Source organism: Paralichthys olivaceus, chromosome 23, assembly GCF_024713975.1.
Source record: "Paralichthys olivaceus isolate ysfri-2021 chromosome 23, ASM2471397v2, whole genome shotgun sequence".
In the NCBI taxonomy this organism is placed as follows: Eukaryota; Metazoa; Chordata; class Actinopteri; order Pleuronectiformes; family Paralichthyidae; genus Paralichthys; species Paralichthys olivaceus.
Window position 1 is genome coordinate 5,125,194 of NC_091115.1, and position 25,688 is coordinate 5,150,881.

General features: G+C 42.9%; 1 protein-coding gene across 7 annotated transcripts in view; it reads left to right on the forward strand.

The window, feature by feature from the left end:
- anks1b (ankyrin repeat and sterile alpha motif domain containing 1B) overlaps nucleotides 1-25,688 on the forward strand; it is a 253,213-nt gene that overhangs the window by 209,031 nt on the left and 18,494 nt on the right. For all 7 annotated transcript variants that reach the window (XM_069519469.1, XM_069519470.1, XM_069519474.1 and 4 more), the window contains 3 exons: nucleotides 944-1,050; nucleotides 8,809-8,907; nucleotides 10,570-10,722. In XM_069519469.1, coding sequence (XP_069375570.1) covers nucleotides 944-1,050; nucleotides 8,809-8,907; nucleotides 10,570-10,722 — 359 coding nt within the window. The remainder of the gene's footprint in view (nucleotides 1-943; nucleotides 1,051-8,808; nucleotides 8,908-10,569; nucleotides 10,723-25,688) is intronic.

Consider the following 25,688-nt stretch of genomic DNA (forward strand, 5'->3'; position numbering starts at 1 on the left):
ACATACATACACTCAGCGTGGTGTGTGTGTGCATGTGTGGGAGGGAGGGAGGCTTCTCGCAGACAAAGAAGCTCGAGCTGTTGTGAAGCTGGAGAGAGCCAGATATATGTAGAGCGGCAGTGAGCGCAGGGTGATGATCGCAACCCTCAGAGAAGATAGAGACAGGAGGTAGACAGAGGAAAGTGAGCGAGAGAGGGAGCGAGAAAGGGAGTGAGGAGGGAACAAGGGAGGAAAGCAGTGCTCAGAGAAGAGAGAGAGAAAGAGAGAGAGGAGGCTGCAGGAGCATACAGATGAGAGTGGGAGTACTTGATAAAGAGAAATCCACAGCACAGGCAGCTCTCGCTCTTTTTCTCTCTCTCTCTTACACACACACACACACACACACACGCTCTCACACACACACTCGATCAAGGAATCAGCCAAGCGAGCGCAACAGCTGAAAAAGAAAAGCGGCTGCTGTGCGCGACACACGCACAGTCAGGCTTTTGCTTGCGGATCTGTAACTCCAGTCTTATCCAACACCCATCTCCGGCAGGATTTTACCCCCAGGACCGAAGCTCTTTTTCTGGATACAACTTCACCCTCCACCCCCTACTCATCCTCCCTCTGGCTGGATTCAGAGAAAGCAGCAACTGGAAGCCTGAACCCACCTGCACCCTTGCATGCTGACCCCCTCCACCCACACCATGCCTCTAGCCTAGCACCCCATACCTTCCTCTTCCTCCTTTCTTCACCTCCCCCCCTTCTACCTGCATCCCCCTTTTACTCTCCTCCTCCTGCTGCCTTGCCAAAAGACTCCTCAAAAGCATGGCGGGCTCCTTCGACAGCCACTTTGCCCGCCATAATATGATGTGGCAGTGCCAGCTCTCGCAGCCGGACTGCCGCTGCTACCGCGTGGACGGCTACTCCCTTCTGAAACGTTTGCCCCTCCACCCCCTCATAGGTCCCCGCTGCCCGATGCAGTCTGTGGGTCAGTGGCTCGACTCCATCGGCCTGGTCCAGTACGAGAACCACCTGCTGGCCAACGGATTTGACAACGTCCAGTTTATGGTGAGTGTTTGCACAGTTGTGTTTTTGGGGGAATTAAGTGGTTTGATCCTCGATTTCTCTTCCCTTCTTGTTGTGATTTAACTCCGGCTTTAGATTCAATCCCCAATCTCTTGGTTCGTCCAACCCCCATCTACGCTTTCTCTGCTCCCATCGGTGCAACTCATCATCTCTCATAATTGTCTTTGCAGTGATTAGCAAGGCTCGTTTTTCTCTTTCACTCTGATCTCTCTCATTTTTTGGCTTTCTTCCTTTTCTCTCTCATTCTTCCTTTGCCTCTCCCCACTGATGCCATGTGAGGTCCTCCTACGCACAGAAATCCTACGCCACATCTCTGCCACAGCTAGAATCTCAACTCCAGCATCAAGCTGCAACCCAGCATGCTCATTCTGCAACGAAAAATCGTGTCGCAGACCGTGATTGTCATTGTGTTTTGCACACGTTTACTAATTTACATGCACACACATAGAAATAGTAGATACGACCACCTGTAGCCTGTGGATCAGGATGCAACCTGTCATATCCGATGACGTGTTTGTCTCCAGTGGCGTTTGAGGAGAAACTTTCTCGGTCATTTTGCTTTCTGATGTGTGTGTGCATGTGTTTCTAAGAGACATCCACAGGAGGAGAGGTTGCATGAGTGAAAACATATCGCATGAGGAGGAAGTGGGAAAGTGAAGGAGATGCAGTGAAGCCAAACAGAGAGAAACTGCACCAAATGCAGAAAATTGGGTGACAAGCGAAGAGACGCTGACTGGATGAGTTTATCAGATTCTTACTATTTGGGGGAAGAAACCTCATATCTCCAAGAGAGCAAAATCTGTTTGAGGTTTATCTTTATGATTTAGGAGCAATGCATCAATGGCATCATAGTATTTCACTAACTAGTAGAGAAAAATGTAGTTTCTCAATACAATACAATATTTAACAATGTCGTACTGAGATATTAATGTTCCTCGTGCTTTATTTTTGCACAAACCTGACGTCATCACATCCAGAAGAGAAGTGAGAAAACAGCTAAACGTTCTCTTCTGATATGACGACAGCTAACAGCCTATGTAGGCATTTGAAAAAGAAAAATGATGTAGGTGTGTGTGTGTCCACTCTTCCACTCACTGTGACCTGCATCTTTTTCTTTGGTTACCCTGGCAACAGGAGGAAATCAAAGAATCTCTCTGGTTCTGTCTTTTTGCGTCTCAGTAATTAGTCACAAGCATCTGTAAGAATTTAATGAGATTTAAAATGCTCTGAAGCTGATTTAAAGTTGTGGCTTGTATTTATGAGCGAGGTCACTCATCTAAAAATCTCACATCTCTGCGGTGGCTAATTATCTTTATCTTTATACAGAGAAAACATTTCATAAAGTTGCAACATAGATAGGACGCAGCTATTTACCAATACAACAAATCAATTTGTTAAGAGTATTATGTTCTGTTATTATCTGTAAATCCTTAGAGGGAGTATGAAAATGCCTTCAGCGTGAATATTTAATAATTTCTGTCGAGATTTTGCATGAGTTGCTCTCCAGGATGTGAAATACAATTCAGTGGTAGAATGCAGATCATTGGGAATAAAATTATTTGCCTGCAAGATAAGGTTGCAATAGGGAATCACACTTTTGCTCCACATAAACATTTCCAACAAATTCATTAGTGTTCCACTTGAACCTCCCGTTTGGTGTCATAATTGATTACCTTTTCACTTTAGGACACAAAACACAACATTTAGAGAAGAAGAGAGAAGTGAGACAGAACCAGCAGCAACACTGCAGAACGTGAAACCAAAAGGATGAGCTGAACGAGCTAAAGCACTCCTTGGAACTGAGAGAAAGTAAAGTACAGGAATAAAAAAGTTGAATTGAAATCTAAACGTAGAGTCGACTGGGTTTGAAATATATTTCCAAAATGAAAATTGAGCCAATGTTAGTTCTGATAAAAAGAATAATGGCATAGACTCAAATAATTAGATTGATTATCAGCAAACATAACTTAGGTAGCATTTAAAATGACTCTCAAACATTGTTAGGGTATAACTGTACTCTCAGTATAATGTTTTGTGGATTAGCTGCTCATGGAAGACGTCAACCCACAGGTTGATGAAACACAGTCATTTCATTCAGTTTTAATATCATCAGACATGTTCAGTTCACAGGATGTGTCATTTATACACATATGTATATATATATATATATATATATATATATATATATATATATATATTTATATATATTTATCGTTTGATTGTTAAACATCAGGAATTCACAACGTTGCCAAACCCAGCTCACCTCATGATGTCACAACTGCCTCCCATTCGAAGTGAATTCTGATTTAAGTCAAATTAATATTTTTGCTATCAGCTGAGATCACTTCTCCCACATGTTGGCTGCCTCAGTTTAAAATGTAAAAATCATCAGAAAGAACTCTGTCAGTTCGTAATGTTCCAAAGAGAACTGGTATCATTACGCCCCCTCCCTCTTCCTCTGGCAGACGCTTACACACACACGCTCCTGCCTTCACATCAGCGTGCCAACGTTGTTTACTCTCATTTTCACCTAGTTTATCGTTACGTTTCTGGCGATATTTCTGAGGGACTCAAGGATTCTCTGTTTTCCTGGCTTCACGGTTCTCCTCTGAAAATGTTTCTCAACAGCTCACGAAATTCCTTTAGATGCATTTAACAAGAAAAGGATCCGAGATGACGCTGCCTTGCAAACATCATGGACTTTAAAGTTGTTTCTTGAGTTAGCCTCTCTCTGCGTCTCTTTGAGTTTTCAGTTTTTCTGGTGTCCCACTTCGTGAGAGGGGATTTACCCTCATTTTGCTGTTCGTGACTAAACTGAACACGGCTAATATTTTCCAACCTTGGGAAAACTTGGCTTGGCTACCGCGAACTGAAATTAAAGCAGTTGAAGCCCAGCCCTCAGGGATTACACTGATATTGGTTGCACTTCTTTTTATTATTGACTGTGGATCCTTCAAGGAGAGGAGTGGGTCAAATTCATTTCAGCAGCACCTCCATATGAGGAATCGAGTTAAAATGCAAAACTCACACTATTTCTTTTTCTTTTCTTTTCGAGACAGCTCAAGTTCATCTGTACGACTGATTGGCTTGCAAATGAATTTGACCTCAATTCTGATCCGCATCAGATTCGAGGTCAGCAAAAAGGCGCCATGCAGTGTGCAGGAATCTGCGCAGACAAGCGCACATGCACATAAACATCCACCATTACCATTTAGCACTAATGGGGGTCATTGGAGTGGGTGTGTCTCGGCACCTTAACCAGCCAGTAGAGGACAAGTAGCGCTAGATTGATGGACAAGTGGGAAGGGGGTGGAGTGGTTATTATGGAGGCAGCGTTTAATATGAAGGACACTGGATGGAGACGAACCACACTCATTCTACATACATGAATCTGTGAGTGAGGAAAGAAAACTGTGGAGCTGAACAATTAAAGCAAATTCATTTTGATTGTTTAAAGTGTGTGTTCGGTGTGTTTGCATTAAAAACCAGATGAAATAAAACTCCTGGAAACAAGGTTTAAAATGATTAAATCAGAGAAAGGAAATCCTGAGATCACAAGTTCATACATGTTCACACAACAACTCAACCGTGGAGTATTTGTCGGACTAGTCTGCAGCACATTCTCCTCGCTCAGTTATATCTTCCCAGCTAACACTCGTTATTACAATCAAACATTCACACTAAACATGGCACACAGGAATAAATAATCAGTTACGTGACCAGACTGTCGGAGTGAGAGGAGAAGGATGGAAGGAGGCTGATAATGGACATGACAAGATTATGTGTGATTTGTTGACCCAGCTCATTTGAAAGAAACTCTCATTAGAGGAAACAGGCAAACAAACAAATAGCGTGAGAGAATTTAATGCAAAAAGCTCTTTTTAGGATTGTATGTAGAAATCTGAAATGAATGGAGGTGCTGTATCAGATGGTACAAGTGAAGAGTTAACGTTTGATATCATGCAGAGGGAATCGATAAGAACGGCTGCAAGGGGAAGTGAAATTGCTCTTACGTAACCGTTCTCCAAGGGATGCAATGAAAAATACAAAAAAAAGAAATTAATCTCAGTATTCCCCTCTAATCCTCTTCAAAAAGGAATTTATTACAAAATAAGCAAAAAGACAAGAACGATGCATCTAAAACCTTTAAGAAACCAAAATCTATTGAGAGATGTTCTGCAAAGTAAATAATAAAGAGGCAACAATATGATGAGAAGAGGGCAGTCTCTTTGAGAGCAGACCAATGGAAGTCTGGAACGCAAAGGGATGAACACGAGCAGGAAGGGAACAGAGCAGATACAATAGGCAGAGCATAATTTGTAGTTTCCGTCTGAGCCTGTTGGTTCTGATAAAGGCCTCGACCGCCGCCACTGAATAACAATTTTTGCCATATCTCTAGTTTCGTCTCAGCCCCCTGCAGTTGTACATGAATTCTAATTTCTGAATGTTTGTGACCCACTGCGGCGCCGTCATTAAGCAGTGCAGTCAAAGTATCACAAGCAAAACCACAGGCCGCGGCAGTTGTATCAACAATAAGGAGGATGCTAAACACCTTCCGCCGCAAGGAAAAAGGATTGTTAGTGTTCATACAGGTGATGCATACCAAGTGTTCAGCAGTGTATCTTGCATAAGCATCTTAAAACAAACTGTGTACTTCAAGAAAAAGTATAATGCCCCTCAGCAGCGTGTGCACCTCCACTGAGGCCCAGCAGCCTCCTTAAACTCTGCACCTAATCTTTCAAGTTCATGTGGACATAGTTCTAAAACATAAACTGTTGATTCTCTGAATGCATTTCGACTCTGTGTCAGTTTGAATCTCAGTCCATAGTAACGCCCCTGAAAATGGAAATCAGATCGCTCGAAAAAACAGCTTGTCACCTACGCATGTAAGAAGTTAAATCACTGTAAAAATACACAATTTCCAAACATGTCGGTTTCTGCTTGTCTTCTGGCTGCGTTTCCAAAGTTCGTCATCTCAGCGGCTCTAAATCCACGGAGGATTGTGCACGCCACATGTGTCTTAGCAGAGTCGATGAGCTTTCAAACAGAAACATAGTGTGGATGTAGCATGAGAAGCAGCTTCTACTGTATCATCAGTTAAATCAGAGAGAAGAGCAGTGAAGACTTTTCTTATCAAGACGCTCTTCTCCTGATCGGCTTTGACAGACGATGGTTCATCCGATCACCTGTATCAAGGATTATTTTGAAAGCATCTGACTTTTTCCAAACATGGTTCTGAGTAACAAACCATCTGGGAAGAATTCATCGGAAGCTGTTCAGGTTAAAAGATTTATAGGATTTTCTTTTCCTTAAATATCTTTACTCTGCTTTTCCAAATGAAGATTTCACATCTGTTTATTAATCCACGTGTATGGATTTTTAACAAATGGTTTATTAATCCATGTTCTCAGTTTATTAATCCATGTTCTCAGTTTATTAATCCATGTTCTCAGTTTATAAATCCATATAACCCCTCCAGCAGGTCGTCTCCACATTACCTTGTTGTTTAGCAAAGTTTAAAAGCTCTTTAAACCTGAGAGATGCTGAAGGAGGATTGTTAGTAAAACACGTCTCCGGGGCTCCGCTCGTCCATCCCTGCAGCTGATTGGACACTTCCTATTCCTTAAATTATTCGTACCCAGTTTTTCTCCCCGCCCTTTACGCCGGGGCCTCCGTGAGCAGAGCGTGGTTCATAGAGCAGCTCCCAGACTGATTAATAGAGCGCAGGGCAGAGCCGACGTCGGGAGTTCCCGTGCTACGACTTCACGGCAGAGTAATGACTCACAGATTCAGTAGTAGAGTAGATTGTCGGGAGGACTCGTCACCCTGTTGGGCTCCTCATAGAACAGGATGGAGTTCCTTAATGTTTGTTCTCTCTCTAAACCTATTTTTCACAGAATGTTTGCCCCGTATCTGCCATTTCCAAGTGCACACCACGGATCTTTGGATAAATACCACATGGATCAAGACTTGACAATGAGAGAGTAAAAATAACCAACATTTCTGCAAAGGAGGTTCTTTTTTACCGCTATCTGTTTTTTATCAGTTTGTTTCATTTGTGTGTTTGTTTTTTATGTTGTTAGTTTGTTTGTTGGTTTGTTTCTTTGTGTGTTAGTTGGTTGGTTCGTTGCTCGCTTGGTTTGCTTATTAGTTGATTGGTTAGTTCGTTATTTTGTTGGTTGGTTTGTTAGTTGATTTCCTCAAACTTGAAGAACAATGGGGCAAGAAAGAAACCATTAAATGTAGGTCAGAGAAACTTAATCTCATAGATGAATTAGAAAATACAAGAGAACTATAGTATTCAGTTTGTAGCGGCTGTTGACAAAGATCTCAAAAGTAAATCCATGCAGTCGACCTGAATGTTGTTTGGGTTTTCTGGTGTGAACGATGAACAACAGCTACCGTGTCTCCTATCTGGATGAACGTGTCACAGCCTTGGAGCAAAATCTCTTTTTCTGAGGCCACAGCGATCCGGAACGTCGACCTCTGGACAGAATTGAAATAATGGGAGGGGGAGGGAAAGGAGGAATCAGGAGATAACTGGTATCTACCTGCTTTCTTTTTCCTCGTCTATTGGATTTTTATCACTGTTATTAGTTTGACAGGGAGGAGACGTAAAGGGGCTGACAGGTTTAATCCTTTTGTGCGAGCCTCCAGGCTGGTCACGCTGTCCTCTTTCCTCTGACAGAATTTATTTACCACCGTCATTTGGGCGATAACCTCAGGTTTACCTTTCTCTTCTGCCACAATTTATATTTTGAATGTTTTTTCTGGCTGAGTTAGCCTTTCTCTGTCCTGCAGCTCTACCTGCATTCCTTCCTTTGCTTTAATGATCTGTCTGAATGAAGACTCCTCTCTGTCCCTCTGGAGGGAGGATGACTGATAGGTCTCTTAAAGTTTCCCATCGGATTAATTAAAGGTGAATCCTGCACGATGCCCTTACAGGCTTCAGTGTCTATGCTGCTTTTCTTTTTTCAGTCATGTTCTCTGTGATATTGCAGCTGTTTTTATTTCCTCATTGTTAGATGAAATTAAAAATTTAAATTTTCACTGGCGCCCGTATTCCCTGTAGCAGCAGGTTTCATCAGTTATCATCAGTACGTGCATCCACATCAATAAATCTGCACGATGTTATCTCATCCCTAAATCTTCTTTAGCTCTGGATTTTGGTGTTTCGACAACATAAAGACTTTTCTGGTGTGTCGAGGATTTGTGAACAAGATAGTGGCGTGGAATATTTTGAACTTTGACTATTACATTTCCTCACTCTCATTTCCAAATAAAATCCACCAAAAGCCTGGAGGGGTTTTATTAGGATCATACAAATGAAGCATTCCACTATTTGAATGCTACAGTGAAGGTGTGCTTAATTAATATGAGACCACACCAGTGGCTTTGCCTGTTTTACCATATTTACTAGTGACATCTGTTACATCACACATAACTTGTTAAAGAAATTGACTCCGCATTGAGGTGTTTCAATGTGTTTTTCCACTTTTCCTTCAGCAGAGTGTTTGTATTCATTTCTTTATTTTATAAAACCAATGAGGGACAGTTGGAAAACTCACAGTTAAGTATTAATTCAAAAAATGATGAGCTGCCAAGTCAGTATTAAAGTTATTTTGAATAAAGAAGCTGCTGATAACACAAACCTTTATCAGGAAGAAAAACCCAAACGTCAGCCGATACTGAGTTTTTTTATTTTAAGTGTTAACCACGGTTGTTGTTTTTGCTTTGCAGGGCAGCAATGTGGTGGAGGACCAGGACCTGCTGGAGATTGGGATCCTCAACTCAGCCCACAGACAACGTCTCCTGCAGGCCATCCGGCTGCTGCCCCGGGTCAGTACAGCAGAAACTCACGCAGCCCCAACAAGAACAACTCAGACAGCTCACGCAGAACATGAAGCGCCACAGAGTTTTCCAGTCTGGGTTTATTGTTGTGTCCATGTTTTTCAAGTTACAAAAATTAACTATCCAAGATGATCCATTTCGAAAAAGAGCACAGCTTCAATTTCTAGCTTCAACTAACTGTACAAAGATTTTCTTTACTAACCATATTTCTGTGTAGTTTAACTGCGTCTGACTCTGAGTACTTGAACAATGCACTACTCTACGTCAGAGCCTCTAGCGCTGCAGCCAGAGAATTCATTAAAACCAAAAGATTTGAACAGATCACTCTGTTTTCTTCTTTTCACTTGCTCCCAGTGAAACATTGACCTTAAGATACTTTTGGCTGGTTTTAAATCTTTAAATCTTTTTCACTTTTTGATGTTTAATGTTTCTTTAAAAATTATATTTGTATCATTAGCATTATTTTAGTTATTTCTTATTATGTACACAAGAAACTACTAGGGGTTATCAAGGGACTGTATAATAAAATTCAGATCCATACATATACATGTAGACACACGTCAACTCAAGTGAAGAAAAATGCTTCATGCTTCATCAGTGTGTGTGTGTGTGTGTGTGTGTTAGTGTGTGTGTGTGTGTGTGTGTGTGTCTGACTGAAAGTGACTTCAAAGGTGTTTGACTGTGGAGAAAGGGTCTGAAAAGTGAAGCGAGACTCTGAGATAAGCAGGTTTCACACAGACACCCAGAAAACTTTGATCTCCACTCAGCACTTTCCTCCTCTCATCCTCACTGAACTTTTTAGAAACACCTTTAAAATTCAACCTTTAACTTTTTGTCTGCCCACACACACACACACACATACACACACACACACACACACACACACACACACACACACACACACAGACATATGTGATGCTCAACTTTAGGTGAAGGATGTAGAGATCCTTGTTTGAAGCACCATAAACCCTCTGAAGCTGTTTCCAATGTCAGAATAAAAGTGAATGAGTGATGAACTGGATTTGCGTAACACAGACAGTATTTTTAAGGGATCACCCCCTGCTGCTGCTGCTGCTGCTGTGCTATTCTGGCTTTTCCAGACGTGAGGTTTCTGTTTGCACTGTGAAAATATTCAGCCAGGATGTATTCATAAAGTTTTCTTTTTGCAAAATCCACTCGGTTAGAGCTCGCTCTCTGTAAGTCTGCAGCCTCTTCGCTCCTGCGCCCCGCTGAACTGGGGAAGATCTGATAAATGTTTAATGTAGAAACGAGGCTGTGGCAGCAGAATCAAGAAAGAAAATAAAAAGAAAGTGCAGCACAGCAATCCAGAACAATGTGAATAGAATTTAAACAGCTGTCACGTTATATAACAGTTATTTAGGCTGTATTGTGGTATTTGTACAGCGTTAGATAGCAGCTGGTCTGTGCTTCAGAGCTCCAGGTCAGAGCGCCTGCACCATATGGAAAGAAAAATAGCAAAACAACTCCAGTATCTCTGCATTTATGAGAACGCACAGAATGACCTCCACCACAGTCCCCTTAGATTCAAACCAGCCTTGAATGGGTCGGAGTATGTGCAGCAGTCCAGGATGTGTTCAAGAAATAAAATATAGTCCCCTCACCTTCCTCTCCTTCTCCTCTGAACCCAAGGTGCGGCCTGTCGGTTACGATGGCAACAACCCGACGTCAGTGGCGGAGTGGCTGGAGTCGTTGGAGCTTGGCGACTACACCAAGTCTTTTCTCATCAATGGATACACGTCCATGGAGCTCGTCAAGAAGATCTGGGAGATCGAGCTCATCAATGTGAGTCTCAAACTTATTCCTCTTTCAACTGTGGAACAGTGTCCGTCTTACTGGACAGGACGGGTGATATTCTATAGTTTAGAAGTAACTTTAAACAGCGTTTTATCTGTGGATATTTGTGCAAAAACACAGTTTGCACTGAGTGACATGTTCCTCCATAACAGTGAGTAAATGCTCTGTGGTTTATTTTTGAGTTTATCCCACGTACACTGTCCTGCTGCCAGAAACGCTCACCAGAGCACAATGTGTGTATTAGACCGTGGCTGGAAATAGACCCAAACAAGTGCAGTACTCAGTACAGAACATTTCCCTAAAAACACCGAAAAATAAAACAGAAAAAAGTGGGAGACTTAATATTAAGGTTGGTTTTGGTGTTTTATAGAGAATCAGTTGACAATAAGCAAAATATAGAATAAAACAAAGTTAATATGTGATGTCCCCAACGTTTTCTTTTCAAACAATGAGAGAGAGAAAGTCTTGATTAGGTTATTTTGGAGAGTTTTCCTTTGTGATGAGGGGCGGTGGTGTGGGCGGGGGCTCTGTGGTCCTCCTGCACATCTGTACACACATCTGGCTTTTTATCCAAAGTGAGGCTGAAGTCGGTGTGAAGGTTTTCTCCGTGGGAGGATGCTGAGGCTATAATTGTGCAGAATGCCCACGAGACATTTCTTCTCATTACAGTAATGTGTGCTGAGAAAACAAACAGGGAGGAGGAGCGTATTTGCTGTTATATCATAACCTTACATCGTTCAGCTCCTCATCTCGCTGCACTTTGTCTGCAGGTTGAATTTTGCAGTTTACCGTGTTTACAGCTGCTTCCCTTCATTGAATCTCTCCGTCTGTAATGGTGGATGATAACAAGGTTTGACTTTTGAGCTCCGTGTTGTAACAAGTGCTGCAGGTTTATGATTGAATTCTTCACCGACGTTAAATCTTCACGACAGACGGGATTAACCGCAGCGTGATCGGCCGCGTGGCAGAGATGTGCCCCTTTGATGCTCAGACAGTGAAACGAGATCGTGCTCGGATGCAGGGGGCGCCCAATGAGCTGATTTCGATGAGAGAAAGAGAGAGAGAGGATAGAGAGAGATGAGAGGAGGGGTGTTTTTCCTTCCCAGTGGAGGATAAAGTGATAAAGTGATGAGTGATCAGCTGGAGGAGGTGGAGAGGGAGTTATATAAGCATGTGGGATGCAAGATGTTTCACAGCGCTGGGGATACCACCCACAGGCTGTGCGTGTGTGTGTGTGTGTGTGTGTGTGTGTTTCTGGATGCATATGCGAGATGGAACACGTGTGAATAGATGCTTATGTGTTTATATATGTTTTTAAATGTTCTTCTCTAACACAAACCAGGCTATAGATCTAATTTGCTTTTTTGTGGCATTATAGTTCTAAATGATCTAATACACAGATGGATAGATGAATGATGGATGGATAGATGGATAGATGAATGATGGATGGATAGATAGGAGGGAGGGAGATTGATACATGAATGATAGAGAGAGAGGTAGAAAGAATGAAAGAAAGAATTTTTCTTTTTTTTTTTTTTAAGTTCTGTATGTCAGGAATCCCTTAAGTTCTTAATATGAACCTGCATGTGGATAAAATAAAAAACATACTTATCCTAATTAATGACTTCATCCTCTATCAGTAGAGAAACAGGTGTAGAACCGCTTGACACCACAAGAGGCTGCACTAGTGCACAACATGTACAGCAAGTGTGTCCACATACTTATGTCTACTTTTGGTGGCGGGCTGTTTTTTCATAGTGAGGCTCTTTAGCCTCAGTTAAGATTCACTTCAGACGATCTGCAGCAACAGGGGAAAACCATTTCCTGTTTAAACATGAAAGTGACCTCAGGCACAAAGCACGGCCCATACATATACGGAGGAGACATTGTTCAGCAGGTGATCTTCAGTGAACCAACCCCTCGTCACATGCATGTCAGGTTCAGATGTCTGCACACAAACTAAAAGTGTGTGTGTGTGTGAGGCGTACAGGCTGTTTTGTAATGACTGTGCAGCACTGCAGCAGTACACTGTCTCTGAAGTAGTCTCTGGGGTGATGGAGAGGTCACTAATGCACCTGAGAGAGGTCTGTGTGTGTGTGTGTGTGTGTGTGTGTGTGTGTGTGTGTGTGTGTGTGTGTGTGTGTGGAGATGGTGTAGTGAGATATTTTTGTGGAGGAACAAATTAAAGCGACATGGAAAAGGACACAGAGCGGGAGACGGAGGGAGATAAAAATCCTTAAAAATAGACTTTGTCCACTGCTTTCATGTAATGACCAGATAATCGCTACGGGCAACAGATGCTGTGGTGTCTGAGGAGACGGGAGGAGTGGCAGGGATTGTTGGAGCACTTTAAAATAGATGAATACAAGTGTGTGTCCTTTTGATGGGGCACATATGCGCTGTCCTGTTGCTGTGGGAGTAACATTCTCAAAACACCTTTTAATCCTTGCTGTCGACACTCACACACACACACACACACACAATACACCGCAGACAGAGAGCGTGTGTGTGTGTGTGTGTGTGTGTGTGTGTGTGTGTGTGTGTGTAATATACAGTTTATAATTGTTCTATGCATATTCAATTATTCATGTGACAGTTGTGACAGGTCAGTGTAAAAAAAAAAAAAAGCCTTGTATAGTAAATTGAGAATCTAAAGCCTCAAGACCTGAAATGAAAACTCATTAAATCTAAATCAGACTTAGTTTTAAATTATTCAATGAATATTAATAATTTATATGAATTCATTATTAGCAACAGTCACGTGTGCACATGTGTCAAGATTTAACCAATCACAGTCCAGTGAATGTACTGAGGCAACGAACCTTCACCTGTGCACTCACAGCGATACAGCAGAATAGAGCTGAATTCAATAGATCAGTAGTTTATCTCTGCGTAATCTCAATACAAATATACATGTGAAGGTTAGAGCTTCATAACTGAGTTTTTCCTTCCAGTTACCTTCATGTAACGTTAATGTACGAGATGGAAGATGCTCAATTCAGTTATTGACCAAAAAAAACAAAACTTGATTTGGTAAATAAAGGTGGAGTTTTAAAATATTGTTTCAATATATTATTTTTTACAGTTTTAACAGTTGATGGTAATTTTGTTTATCATATTCATATATTCATATATATCTATTTATATTTCTATCTCCATCCACCCATCCTTCTCTTTCTCTCTCCCTCTTTCTGTCTCCCCATCCCTCTCTCGTCTTTCTTTCTTTCTTTCTTCTCAGCCAGTTATAGGCTGAGCTGATGCACGCCACAATAACAGAAATGAATAAACACATGAAGGATTTTGAAGTCAGCCACAAAGATGGTGAAACTGCAGATGAACACTTCTCATGCCAAAAATCATAATGACTGTTTTTCTATGAGGCGTCATAATGAACGGACACTTGATTTACATAATATTAATTTCCCTGCAGTGCAGCGATCACTTGCAGTCGTGTCCTGTCGTTTCCACATGGGGGTGCTGTTGGTTCAGTCAGACCACCTCGGAGTCCTCAGAAAACCCAGAGAGAAGCGATTGGAAGCAGATTTCATTTAGGAAAAGTCACGTTCACGACGGCGGAGCGCAGATAGTTTCTGGCCCTCGAGGAACGTTTTCCTTTAGTTGCCGTCTGGGTCTGAGTGGAGCCTGATACCAGAGGAGGCTGTTTGTCCCTGGTTCACCTGTGTGTCCTTCAAAGTGCCGGAGGTCAGGGGATCTGGTTCTTTACTCTCTGAGTTTACAACAAAGAAAATGACTGAACTCCTTCCAAAGCAATTTATATCATGATATAATCTTTTTTGTGCTTATTCACTCTCAGTTGTAGTTGATAGTCGACAGATACTTAATCACTTTATCACACGAAGCAGCCTTGGTCCTGAGTCTCGTCCCTGAGACGAATTAGAGAAGTTTGAGGTCTTTCTTCCTTTTATTTGAAATGTTCCGAGGCTCAGTTTGCATATAAGATATTTGGTCGTCTGTAACTTGTCCCTGAAGATCTGCTTCAAATGCAAAATACCTCCAATGGCAGCAGACCTGTTGCTGCTCTGTCCGATTTCTTCTTCTTGTGTTTGAGTGTTGCAGTCGACGCTTTTCGGTCCCTGAGAAATCACATCTGTTTTACCTGCAACAAAAGGTAGCGTCTGTACCCGTGGTGGAAAAGCAAATAGGCGAACGACAGAGTTTGCGGAATTTAGAATATTTATACCAAAGTGTGTTTTCCTGAACAATATTTAAATTTATTTACAATCCTGTAAATAATCTCTTAACCTTTCACGAAGGTTCCTGACGCTCCGTCACTGACCTCAACCTGTCTGAGATATTTATCGAACAGTCAGTTGTCTGGAAAGAATATTTACAGATGTTGAACTGGAATGAAGACGTCATTCTGGTCTCTGACGTGTGACGACCTGCTGGTGTGTGTGTTTACATTGTGTGTGTGTGTGATTCACCTACAGGGCTCAACTTGTCCCTGCATTCTTCTAGTCAATACAGCCATTTCAGGAAGTACACACACACAGACACACACACAGAGACAGAGAAATGGGAATCTGTTCCGAAAACCTCAAAACGACTAACTTTGTGTGTCTGTCTGCAAAAATATGTACGAGGGGTCCAAAATAAATTGAGGACAGTCATGAGAGTTCAGCCTTTCTTCTACCACGTGTACTCTGTTGCCATGGCGGCTACTTGTTACCATAGAGACAAGAGATATGTGCACTTGGTATAAATGAATTGGAATGTGTGTGTTTGCTGGATTGTGTTTTCCTGACATTATTCCAAATACTCACTCTCTCTCTCTCTCTCTCTGTGTCTCTGTGTGTGTGTGTGTGTGTGTGTGTGTGTGTGTGTGTGTGTGTGTGTGTGTGTGTGTGTTGCTCCTGTACTTATCACCTTCCTTGTCACCTCTCCAAATGGACAGATTGTCTCACATCCCAACACCAGATGGTCCCTGCCTTCGTTAGACACTGCAGGATTAAATCCTATACATTGTACAATAGAACCTACACACACACACGCACGCACGCACACCTGCATCCACACTTCTGTTATTTAGTTCACATATTTCACGCATTCACAAGTTTTCACACCAAAAAGACGTCTGCGTGTGTATTTTATCAGATGTGCTCGTGCTGTCACACCCTCGTTTCATGTCTTGGTCTTTCATACGTGTCCCAACATGAGGATTAAGTACATTCACATGCAGTATGTGTGAAAAGGCGAGTGAGTAGTAGCTGGTGTTAATTTTAGTGTGGGTGGATTTGCCTCAGGACTGCAGTGTACTTCACGGTCTCCGCTGGCCGATATATCGCTCTCCTGCAGCCTTATTTGGCGTTTGCACTTCCTGTTGTAGCGCTCGCTGTGCAGGAGATGGTGTGGGAGGTGTCAGGAGAGAATGTGTGTGACCCCCCCCCCCCACAAAGCACATCATGAACCTGTGGCTCACTTGTTCTGTTTTAGAGTCGGAGCCGCTGCTTCACAGTCAACAGCTTCACTCCCTAACGATGGAGGATTCATTTCTCCAGAGGTGTTCGCTCACGTTCTGTGACCCAGCTCATACTTGGTGTTAACATGAATGTGAGACACACAAAGATGCATTAAGATCGTTTAAACAACAGATTGATTTATTACTGGTGCGTAAATTACATTAAAGACACGAAGGAAGAGACCTGGTGTTTATTTGCATGTCGAGCAGGGAGGTGACATCCGGTTCTAATCTTTCTAATGGCCGGTGTGAACTGATAGACACTCAGTTAGATCAATTACCAATCAGAGATTTCTTTGATTCAGCCCTCATGTTAAAGTTGGTGAAATAAGAAATAGACTAATTTGATTTCCTTTAAATCTCAACTGATTAAGAATTCAGTGGTCATGCTTTTTGTTTAACTTTAATCCCTGAAGTTTGTGTTTGTATACTTTGAAATAGTTAAATATGTGATTTTTATATATCGGTGCATCTCCTTAAAAATGTTTTTCTCAGACTTGTAATTTTACATCAGCACAGTTTTCCTCACACGTCCCCTCGAGTTTTAAAGTTCACATTCAAATCTGTGGTCGTTGTTTATCAGAGGAGGCTGTGGTGTGTCCTGAGGATCACAAACGTAGACGCTTGTCAAGACAGAAATAATCTGAATGACGTCAAACTCTGTGGGTTGGATTTCATTCATCTGACACTTGCACTCGGGCGTGTAAATATATACTCTCATAATAAGCACACGCTTAATATAAAGCACCAAACAGAAACACACACAAACGCTGGTGTTGTTGTAGCGTTGTCTTACAGTCAGCTGATAGTTCAGGTAAGAGCTTATTCTCAAAGTGTGTCTGACCTCAAACATTTTAAATCAGGTTGCTGTGGTTAAATGTTCTGCACGTATTCGTATGTTGCACAAACCGTCTGAAGGACATGAGGCCTAAAGGAACATTGACTCACTCAGATAAATGGGAGTTGGTTTGCTCTGAGCCGTTTTCTGCCAGATGTCTAAACTTGTCTGTGTCTGGAGCTGAACAAAAATATGTGAACACAATAAAGACTAATGACATGGAGTTGGAAAGTGGAGGCTGCAGTTTGGGCATCGGTGCATGTTTCACAAAGTAAGAGTCCCATTTGTTTTCTACTGAGAAACTGTGAGTTGAATTACAGTTGGAGCACGTCCAAGACTTGGATCAGCATCAATATCTCCTGGGTTGAGGGTTGCCATGGTGACGTGGAGGTTAGGGCAATGACCAACAACCGCAATGTCCTCGGTTCATCCCAGCTCGGGACGCTGCTGATCGTTTCCCGTCTTTCTCTTTTCACTTGTTTAGTAAAAATCGTCCCATTAATGTTGATCAAACAGGAATAAAACATTCTCATAGATCATTTTTTTAAAAAGATAAGCAACTGCAGCTGTGTCTTCATTCGGAGGCTGCATTTGAAGACTGTGCCTTTACTAAGGCTCCTTCACATGCAGCCAATAAAGACTCTAACGTGTGGATCCCAACCCGACCTATCCCAGGATTCATTGCGCTTCAGTGACAAACCGTTCTTCAAAGAGGCGCCGACAAGCAACAAGACGCTTCATGCTTCAACTCAACCTCACAGCTAACGTGATGTAAAAAACCAAAGGAGCATTGAAACTTTCTTGTCACAAAACAAAACAAGTTGTGGTTTTTTTGGGGGTTTGTGCGCTCGACCAATTAGTAGTCTTGTCCAATCACGAGGTTGCCAGGAAACCAGCTATTTTGGATCGACCCACGCCAGTTTCTTTTCCTCTGTTTTCAGTCTTGGTGCTAACAGCAGCATCGTATCCGTCACACAGACTTTACAATACATTCATTTGTTTGTTTGTTACATTTTTTTGTGGAAATACACATCAGTGTTTTATCGTAATGATGATTCTGCTGCTATTGAACTCTCTCAACTCAGGCAACGTACAAACACACATATTGTGAGCCTGTACAAGCCCAGTGTCTCCATAGTGATGAGATGGAGAGAAGGAGGAGGGGAAATGTAAACTGGGTAGAGAGAGAGAGAGAGAGAGAGAGCAGGCAGGGAGAGGGAGTGTGTGTAGAGAGAGAGAGAGCTCAAGCAGAGACATGTAGGAGATGTAGTCTAGCTGCCGCAAGCTGAGGGAAGAGGAGGAGCTGGTGAGCGCCTGAAATCTGCAGACGGAGTGAGTGTGAGAGAAGAGGGAGACAAAAGCTGGTGGTGGTGGTGAGGAGAGGAGAAGACAAGAGGAGTGAAGCCAGGAGAGCGTGGAGGAGAAGACAGGCAGAGGGAAGGAGAAACACTTGTCTTTGGGAGAAGAGTGTGAGGAGGAAAAAAAAAAAAAAAAAAAGACTGCAGGAGAGGAACTGACTTCTCAACCTTTCATTTGGAATAAGTCTTGGGTGGAGGTAAGTCTGTCGGGAATGGAGGAGAAGAGGGGGAGCTGTGAAACGAGAGATGGGGAAAAAAAGGGATGCGATGATGAGAGCTGATCCTTTTGTTTTCATTGCTGCTTTAGTCATGCATCTTTACAGCTGGATACTCTGCAGGGCAGTGACGGTGTGTGTGTGTGTGTGTGTGTGTGTGTGTGTGTGTGTGTGCGTGTGCGTGCGTGCAGGAGTTGGAGATGAAGGTTTTTTATGCAGGTCGTGTGTAGGTGTCTGTTCTCGGAGCTCAGTGTTGAAGAATTCATTTTGCTTTGATTCAACACAAGTTTGCTGCAGAGAAACAGAAGAAGACATATTTGAGTTTTTGTCTCTTTCCTGAAAATGAAGTTGCGTTTCTCTGATCTGGTGCTGAGGAATCTGTTCAACCTGTATTCGCATGTGTCGTCTTTGGTTTTCTTGAACATCTACTCGATCTGAGCCATCGTCCCCCCGCGTTTGTTTTCATGTACGACAAAGGTCCGATGTCCAAATCCATCCGATAAACTACAGTCCCTGTTCCAGCTTGAGTCAAGTGAAGCTGAGGGAAAAAAGCTGATCTATTACTACTACACTTAAATCCACTGAAATCCAATTGCTGCCCTAATTTGTCCCATCCTCATTTCACTTCCTCAGAGAAGATGGCGAGGGAAGTAAAATCTGGGACAAGAGAAAAAACGTAGTACGTTAAAAGAGAGATCTTTTATCAGGCGTCAAACTTTTCGTTTCCTTGTTAAGCAGCGCTACAGTGATCATCATATTATTCCACTACAGCTTCAGTTGAAAGCTTCTTACATTTATCCACCGCCGAGATGATAAGTTAATATTTCCTCGCTTGTGTGAACTTGTTTTCTGAAAAATGATGAAGGGATTGACGGCAACCGTGATTTTGCAAGACCGAAGAAGGACTGAGTGGGAATGAAGGAGGCAGGTCCCAGCAGGACTGAGGAGAAGTATTTTTCTTCTCGCAGCAGCTGAGGAGGGAACTGGACAAACACAGCGACTGAGTTGGAAATCCTGCCAGAAGCTGTTTACCTCAGACGACGCTCGATCGATCATAATCCAGCCTCCTGCTCATCGAATTGTCACCGCGGCGATAGATTCCTTGTCACTGGCCGGCGTTGTTCAGGAGGCAGCGCGGAGAAAGCAAAGCATGATGGATGATCCTGTGAAGGACGTTGTGTGGATAAAAGCTTCAAACATTTACAGTAGCCGGTGAAATGACGTCATTTTTCAGGTTTTATTATTTTATTTATTCATTTCTTCGAAGTGATTCATAGCAGTGACACTTTTATTTGACACCCCACAGTATTATAAAAAAGTGTCGACGTATTATTTGAAGTGGGTCACACGACAGGAGACGTTGACACACGGACACACGGACTGTAAATCAGTGGATCTTTTATTTTCATCGGAAACATTTGACCTTATTTCTGGGGCTGAGTAAAGACACGCATGGATCTGTGTGTAAACATGTTTGACGTGGCGTCTTTGTCTTTAACTCCACAGCTCATTGGTTTTCTGAAAACACAAAGTAGTTGTTAGGTCGAGGTTAGTTATGGAACTATCTGTCGAACCGTAGCTTGATAATATTTGACCCTTTTACATCAAAGTGTTGAAATAGTTAAATAACAAAGTCAACTTGATTTTATTCTACAATTCACATAAAAGAACCACTGATATTAGGGAGTAAAAAAATAAATCCAATGCCAATAGTGGTACAAACATAAGAATGAAATGTATGATAAATATATTAGAAATAAAATAGACAATGATTCCTTTGTTATCAAACCTGTATGAAAAGAAAATGTAAGTGAGGCTTCATAGTTTTAGTTTAAAATCACCAGATAACTAAAAATGAAAAAAAAAAAACAAGCAAAGATGTAGAACTGAATTAAGAAAATATATTTTTACTAAGTCCGCAACCTTTCCGCAAAAGTTTCATATCAAAAAAGCACGATACGGATATTTCTCTGTGAAAGACTAATGGACCGTTTTTAATCAGCTAATTGAAATAAGATAAATCATTCCTGCATTCCTCTCTCTCTCTATAAAACAACTCCATACCTGCACATTCAAGGGACTGACAGTTTATTTCAACATCTCTTCCATTCTTGTTTTGAAAAACGAGCTTCTCAGCATTTCCAATCACAAACACAGTGATAGATTGAGGAACAGTCGGAGCTACCGTCATCATACCATCGTGCACACATCAGCTCCTTCTCCTGCAACATCTCTCACTCGTGTTGGCTCTCAGCTCCATCGGGGACGGCACCGGCACATTTACTCAAGAGCTCCTCTCTTCATTCTCCGAGCTCTCCCACTACTCGGGGAGAATGGTGAAGGAGCCCGGCAGCAGGGGGCCGTCAGAAGCTGTCCCCCAGCTGCGAGTTATCAGATGCACATATGGCCGCTACAAGCCTCCGATTAACCTGATCCTGTATCTGCAGCCTGTTTTTATTTCCCCCTGCAAACACAACCTATACTGTCCCCGACACATTTCTCCGCCTCTGACCACGAGCAGCTGCTGCCGCGCACGTGTCAGCAACGTAAACATCATCGCTATGGCAACCTTACCTGTGTGATGACATCACATGAGCTGCACAGGCCACACTGAAGTCATCGACCTTCAGACCCTGCGTCGTCTCAGAAACAACTTAGTCATCTCTTTAATAATCAGTTAATAATTTCACATTTGAACGTTTGTGATTCATTCTTTCTGTGTTTGATTTAAAATCTCCTTCTGCGTTTTTACTGTTCAAACACCAAAGACGAGAGTAGGATGAAGTCTTCGAAGCACCCACGTGATATTCTCACACACACACACACACACACACACACACACACAGCGGGGGCCTGAGGAGAGCTGCAGTGTGAAAATCAGTCACATCTCACGGCTTTGAAGAATTTATCAATCCAGAAAAGAAAATCATAAACCACTTCCTCTCTCGACTCACTGAGGATTCTCTTCTAAAGCTTCTGTGTGTGTGTGTGTGTGGATGTGTCTCTCTCTCTCTCACTCTCACACACACACACACACACACACACACACACAGCCTGTGCTTCCAGTCATACTTCCAGTTCTCCTGCTGTTAATGGAGATATATCTGTCTCCATGTAGGCCGGCTTACGAACGGCCCACTCCCATTGGCCGCCTGCCTTCTCAGCAGTGTAACGAGTCATCCCATTGGTCCGTCGTTTTTTTTGACACATCACCCTTAGCTACAACTCCACTCCAGCCCTCTGGTTGCCTGGCAACCCGTGGTATCCGGTTTCCCTCCAGTGTACCCCACCCTCGCTGTGATGTAGTGTTTCTCTGTATGTGTGTGGGTTTGTTTTTTACATCTCAATGGGGACTTCAACGTGAATACACACTAACCGATTGGGACCTGTGTTGCCATGGGGACGAGATCTTAAATCCAATGTATTTTTAGGATAACGGTTAGAACGAGGTTTGGGTTGAAACGATCAGTGGTGATGGTTGAAATTAGGGTAAAGGGCTAGAGAGGAAAGTGTGTGTGTGTGTGTTTGTGTAAAATCTACTGTGTCCAGGCAAATCAATACTAATCTTGCCCCACACGTTACTGGAGGGAATAAGTGAAGGTGGCCGACTGTGATGAAGGGTGAAAGGTTAGAGAAACGTCAATAATCAGTGTTTTATTATTTAGCATTATTTTATCTCCGAGGGCAGATTTGGTGCGACAGGTTGAGGAAGGGTCATGATCTCTTAAGAGATAAATATCTTGCTCAAACCATTTGGATATTCTCCACTGGTCACTTGTGTCGACATTTCTTCAGCCCGAGCTCTCAACCAAAGTCTTTATGCTAAGCTAACTGACTGCTGGCTCCAGTTACATAGGAAACCAGGAAAAGAAACAGTGTATTTCCCAAAATACCAAACCACTGCTTTTAAAAAAAAATGTCAGAATTCGCATTCATTCATTTTAGAATATTTATTGAATGTGGTGGAGGAAACTAAACCTCATGGAACCTATTTTCATTCAATTTACTTTGTTTTTCCAAGAAACACAGTCTTGAAATAAAATCAGATTCATGACCACGAAGTCTTGGAAGCTCCAGCTCTGTGTTTCTCACTGTGGTCGCCGGCCACAGTTGAATTTCTCTACCACAGTGTCATAATGACCTGAAGATATTTTTCATTTCTCACAGTGTTTCCCGTACATCAACAAATTTGTGGCGGCCATAATAGCGTCATTGACCACCAGCTGTCAAGATTTCAATCCTAGTCTGTCTCGACCACTTATGTGCAAGTACATAACCTAATTCTTAAAGCGTTAATTCAAATCCAGTGAGTTTGTTTCCTATATTCTAGACTTTATCAAGAGCTGCTGTGGCAGGAAGGGATCAATGAAGCTGATGGAGAGAGAATAACACTGACCTGAGAAACATTTCAAATCTGTAACTCTGCTTTTAAACATTTAATTTTAAGTTTTGAGTCTAAATGCTTTCATTATCTATGCAGCTTATCCTTTAATGGTTCCGAGGGGGCCGCAGCCAATCCCAGCTGTCGTTGGGCGAGAGGTGGGGTATCGTAGGGCCGACATAAGCTGCTTTCAGACTGCACAGATCTCTGGAGGGACTGTGAGAATGTTCGAGTTTCTCCTGCCAGACCCAGAAACTCAGGAAACAAACAATAGATCCTCTGGAGGATTTATCCTGAGTGAGACGGACAGAACTCCTCCGGAGAGCGTTTGGTGATAAGAGCCGGCTGCACCACCTCTCACCTGAATCCTGCAGAGGTTTCTGGGTTGTGTCTGAGCGGAGAATCTCCAGCGGTAACAATCAGAGAGTTCAGACATAGAGAAACAACCATTCACAAATACAGAGTCTGTTGTGAAAGTAGTTTGAATCTCATTGAATACAAAGTCCCTGAATAAGTGTAGAGGACGTGACTCCTGCGTCCTCGATGGCAGCGTCTCCTGCATCTCACCCCCCCGAGGATGCCGGGTATGTGCTGATCAATATGACCATTGAGTTGGACTGTAATGTATTCTGACCCAGGCCGTTTAAGTAACCTCACTCCAGTGATTCCTAGCTGTGGAAAAATCAATCCAGGTTTCTCTGAAGTGTCCGTGGGGGCGGGTGGTGCCGGACCCCGATCGCACCATTAGCAGACGACGCCCGAGGGGCCTTCGGGGGGTCTGTTGATATCGCAGAGGTCACGCCCTCATCGTCTGCAGAGGGAGAGGTGATCGGTCATATTGACACGAGCCTGGAGACGGTAGATACACGAGGAGAGAGCCAACAAACAAAAGAGGGACCAATCACACGCCGTTGCTAAGGCTGAACAGAAGAAAAGTCTTTTCACTGCGGCGCGTCGTCTTTCATTAGGCCGAATCACTAACACACTATTTATTTTTATTCTCTCCCTCTTTCATCGGGATATAGCAAGAGGGGAGCAGAGTGGAAATAAGGACAGAGGAGAGACGTGTGAGAGCAGATGACGAGCAGGAAGTTCAGGTCAGGGGAATATGGACGGAGAGCGAACAGGAAGGGGAAGGAAACGGGATGTGAGGGATATTTTAACGAGTCGCCGTCGATTAAACAGAAGCACAGAGATTAATGAAAGTGTTTTCACCCCTGTTCCGTCTCCATCGTTAAAACTGTGCGCCAGCCGGAGCACAGACAGTGACCGGACCGTCGCTTCCCTCGCTGGGTTTCATGCTCCAGTGACCCGACCAGCCTCCAGTCTCCCGTCTCCCCTCCAGTAGGAGGCAGAGAAAGGGCTTTTTGTCCCCAGTGTCCTGACTGAGGGAGGTCGTAGTGAATGTCCTCAATCACAGACGCTCTCCACACAAACCTTATTATTATTATTATTGCAGCGGCTGTTGAATCATTATTTGGTTTCTCTTCTTAATTTAGAGCTGGTCATTTTCTGTGAAGTTTAAAGAAGTGATTCAACAGAAACAACTCTTCTGGGAGATGTTTTGCTTTTCACGAATCAAAACATCAAATTGAATAACTCGAGGGGGGGGGGGTTGACGTGACGAACGGTAAAAAGAATCAGATCGTCATTTTTTACAGTTTAATTCTCGTATTGAAGTGACAGCGGGCTTCAGAGAGGAGATGGCCCGGAGAAAGCTCAGCTCCGTGTGGCGGCTAATCCGTTAATCAAGCCCGCTCAGTCCGGGCTAACAGGACGGTTAAATGGATTAGTGCATTGATTGGCACACACGCAGCAGCACGTCCACACACTGGAGGCAAACAGTTCCACAAATCACTTCACACTGCTGCGCTCAAATCAAGACCGGAGGATGAGACAGCGTCATTGAATAATCTGCTCTGTGATACGGACCAGACGCAGAGAGGAAGACAAGTTTACACACATTTTACTACGTCTTATTCCACCAATGGAAACTGAGGTTATGTTTTCAGGACCATTTGTTTGTCTCTCAAAACAGACTGAACTGATTTCCATAGTATTTAGTTGTGAGTTGGGACATGACCCAAAGAAGAAGAATCCATTTAACTTTGAAGCAGATTTAAGGAGGGGGGGGGGGTTCTCCAGGCGCCTTTCTAGCTACATCTATTTTTAATGCGATGAGCGTGATGCGGAAATACACGGAAAAGCTTTGTGCTTCTCAAGGAGGGGAAGATGCTGTTCATTCTTCTGGTTGAGCAGGTTGTGTTAAATAGATGTTTCTGTGGTTTGATGCTGAAACGCTCGTCACAAACTGGGTCAGCAAACATGACGGGAGTAAAGAATGTGTTTTAAAATTATACTAAAGACAAACAACTTATTTCGACTAAAGGTAAATGATGAGGTGTGGAAATCAGCAGGAATGATGATGGTGCTAGAAGTATTCTCTGGATCAGGTGAACTACCTGAGGACCCAGTTGGTCGTGTTTATCTCAGTCCTGCGAGGACCACGGCTTGTTTCTTTTTTCAGACTTTATTTATCGATGCTATCAGCACATGAGGAGGATTTCAACAAATGAGACGAAAAGCGTTCCAGAAACTACCCAGTGGTGTTTGTTGTAAAAGAGAGTCTGTGGTCGTCCGGGGTCTGAAACTCCACATCACAGTGAAAATAACACTAATACAC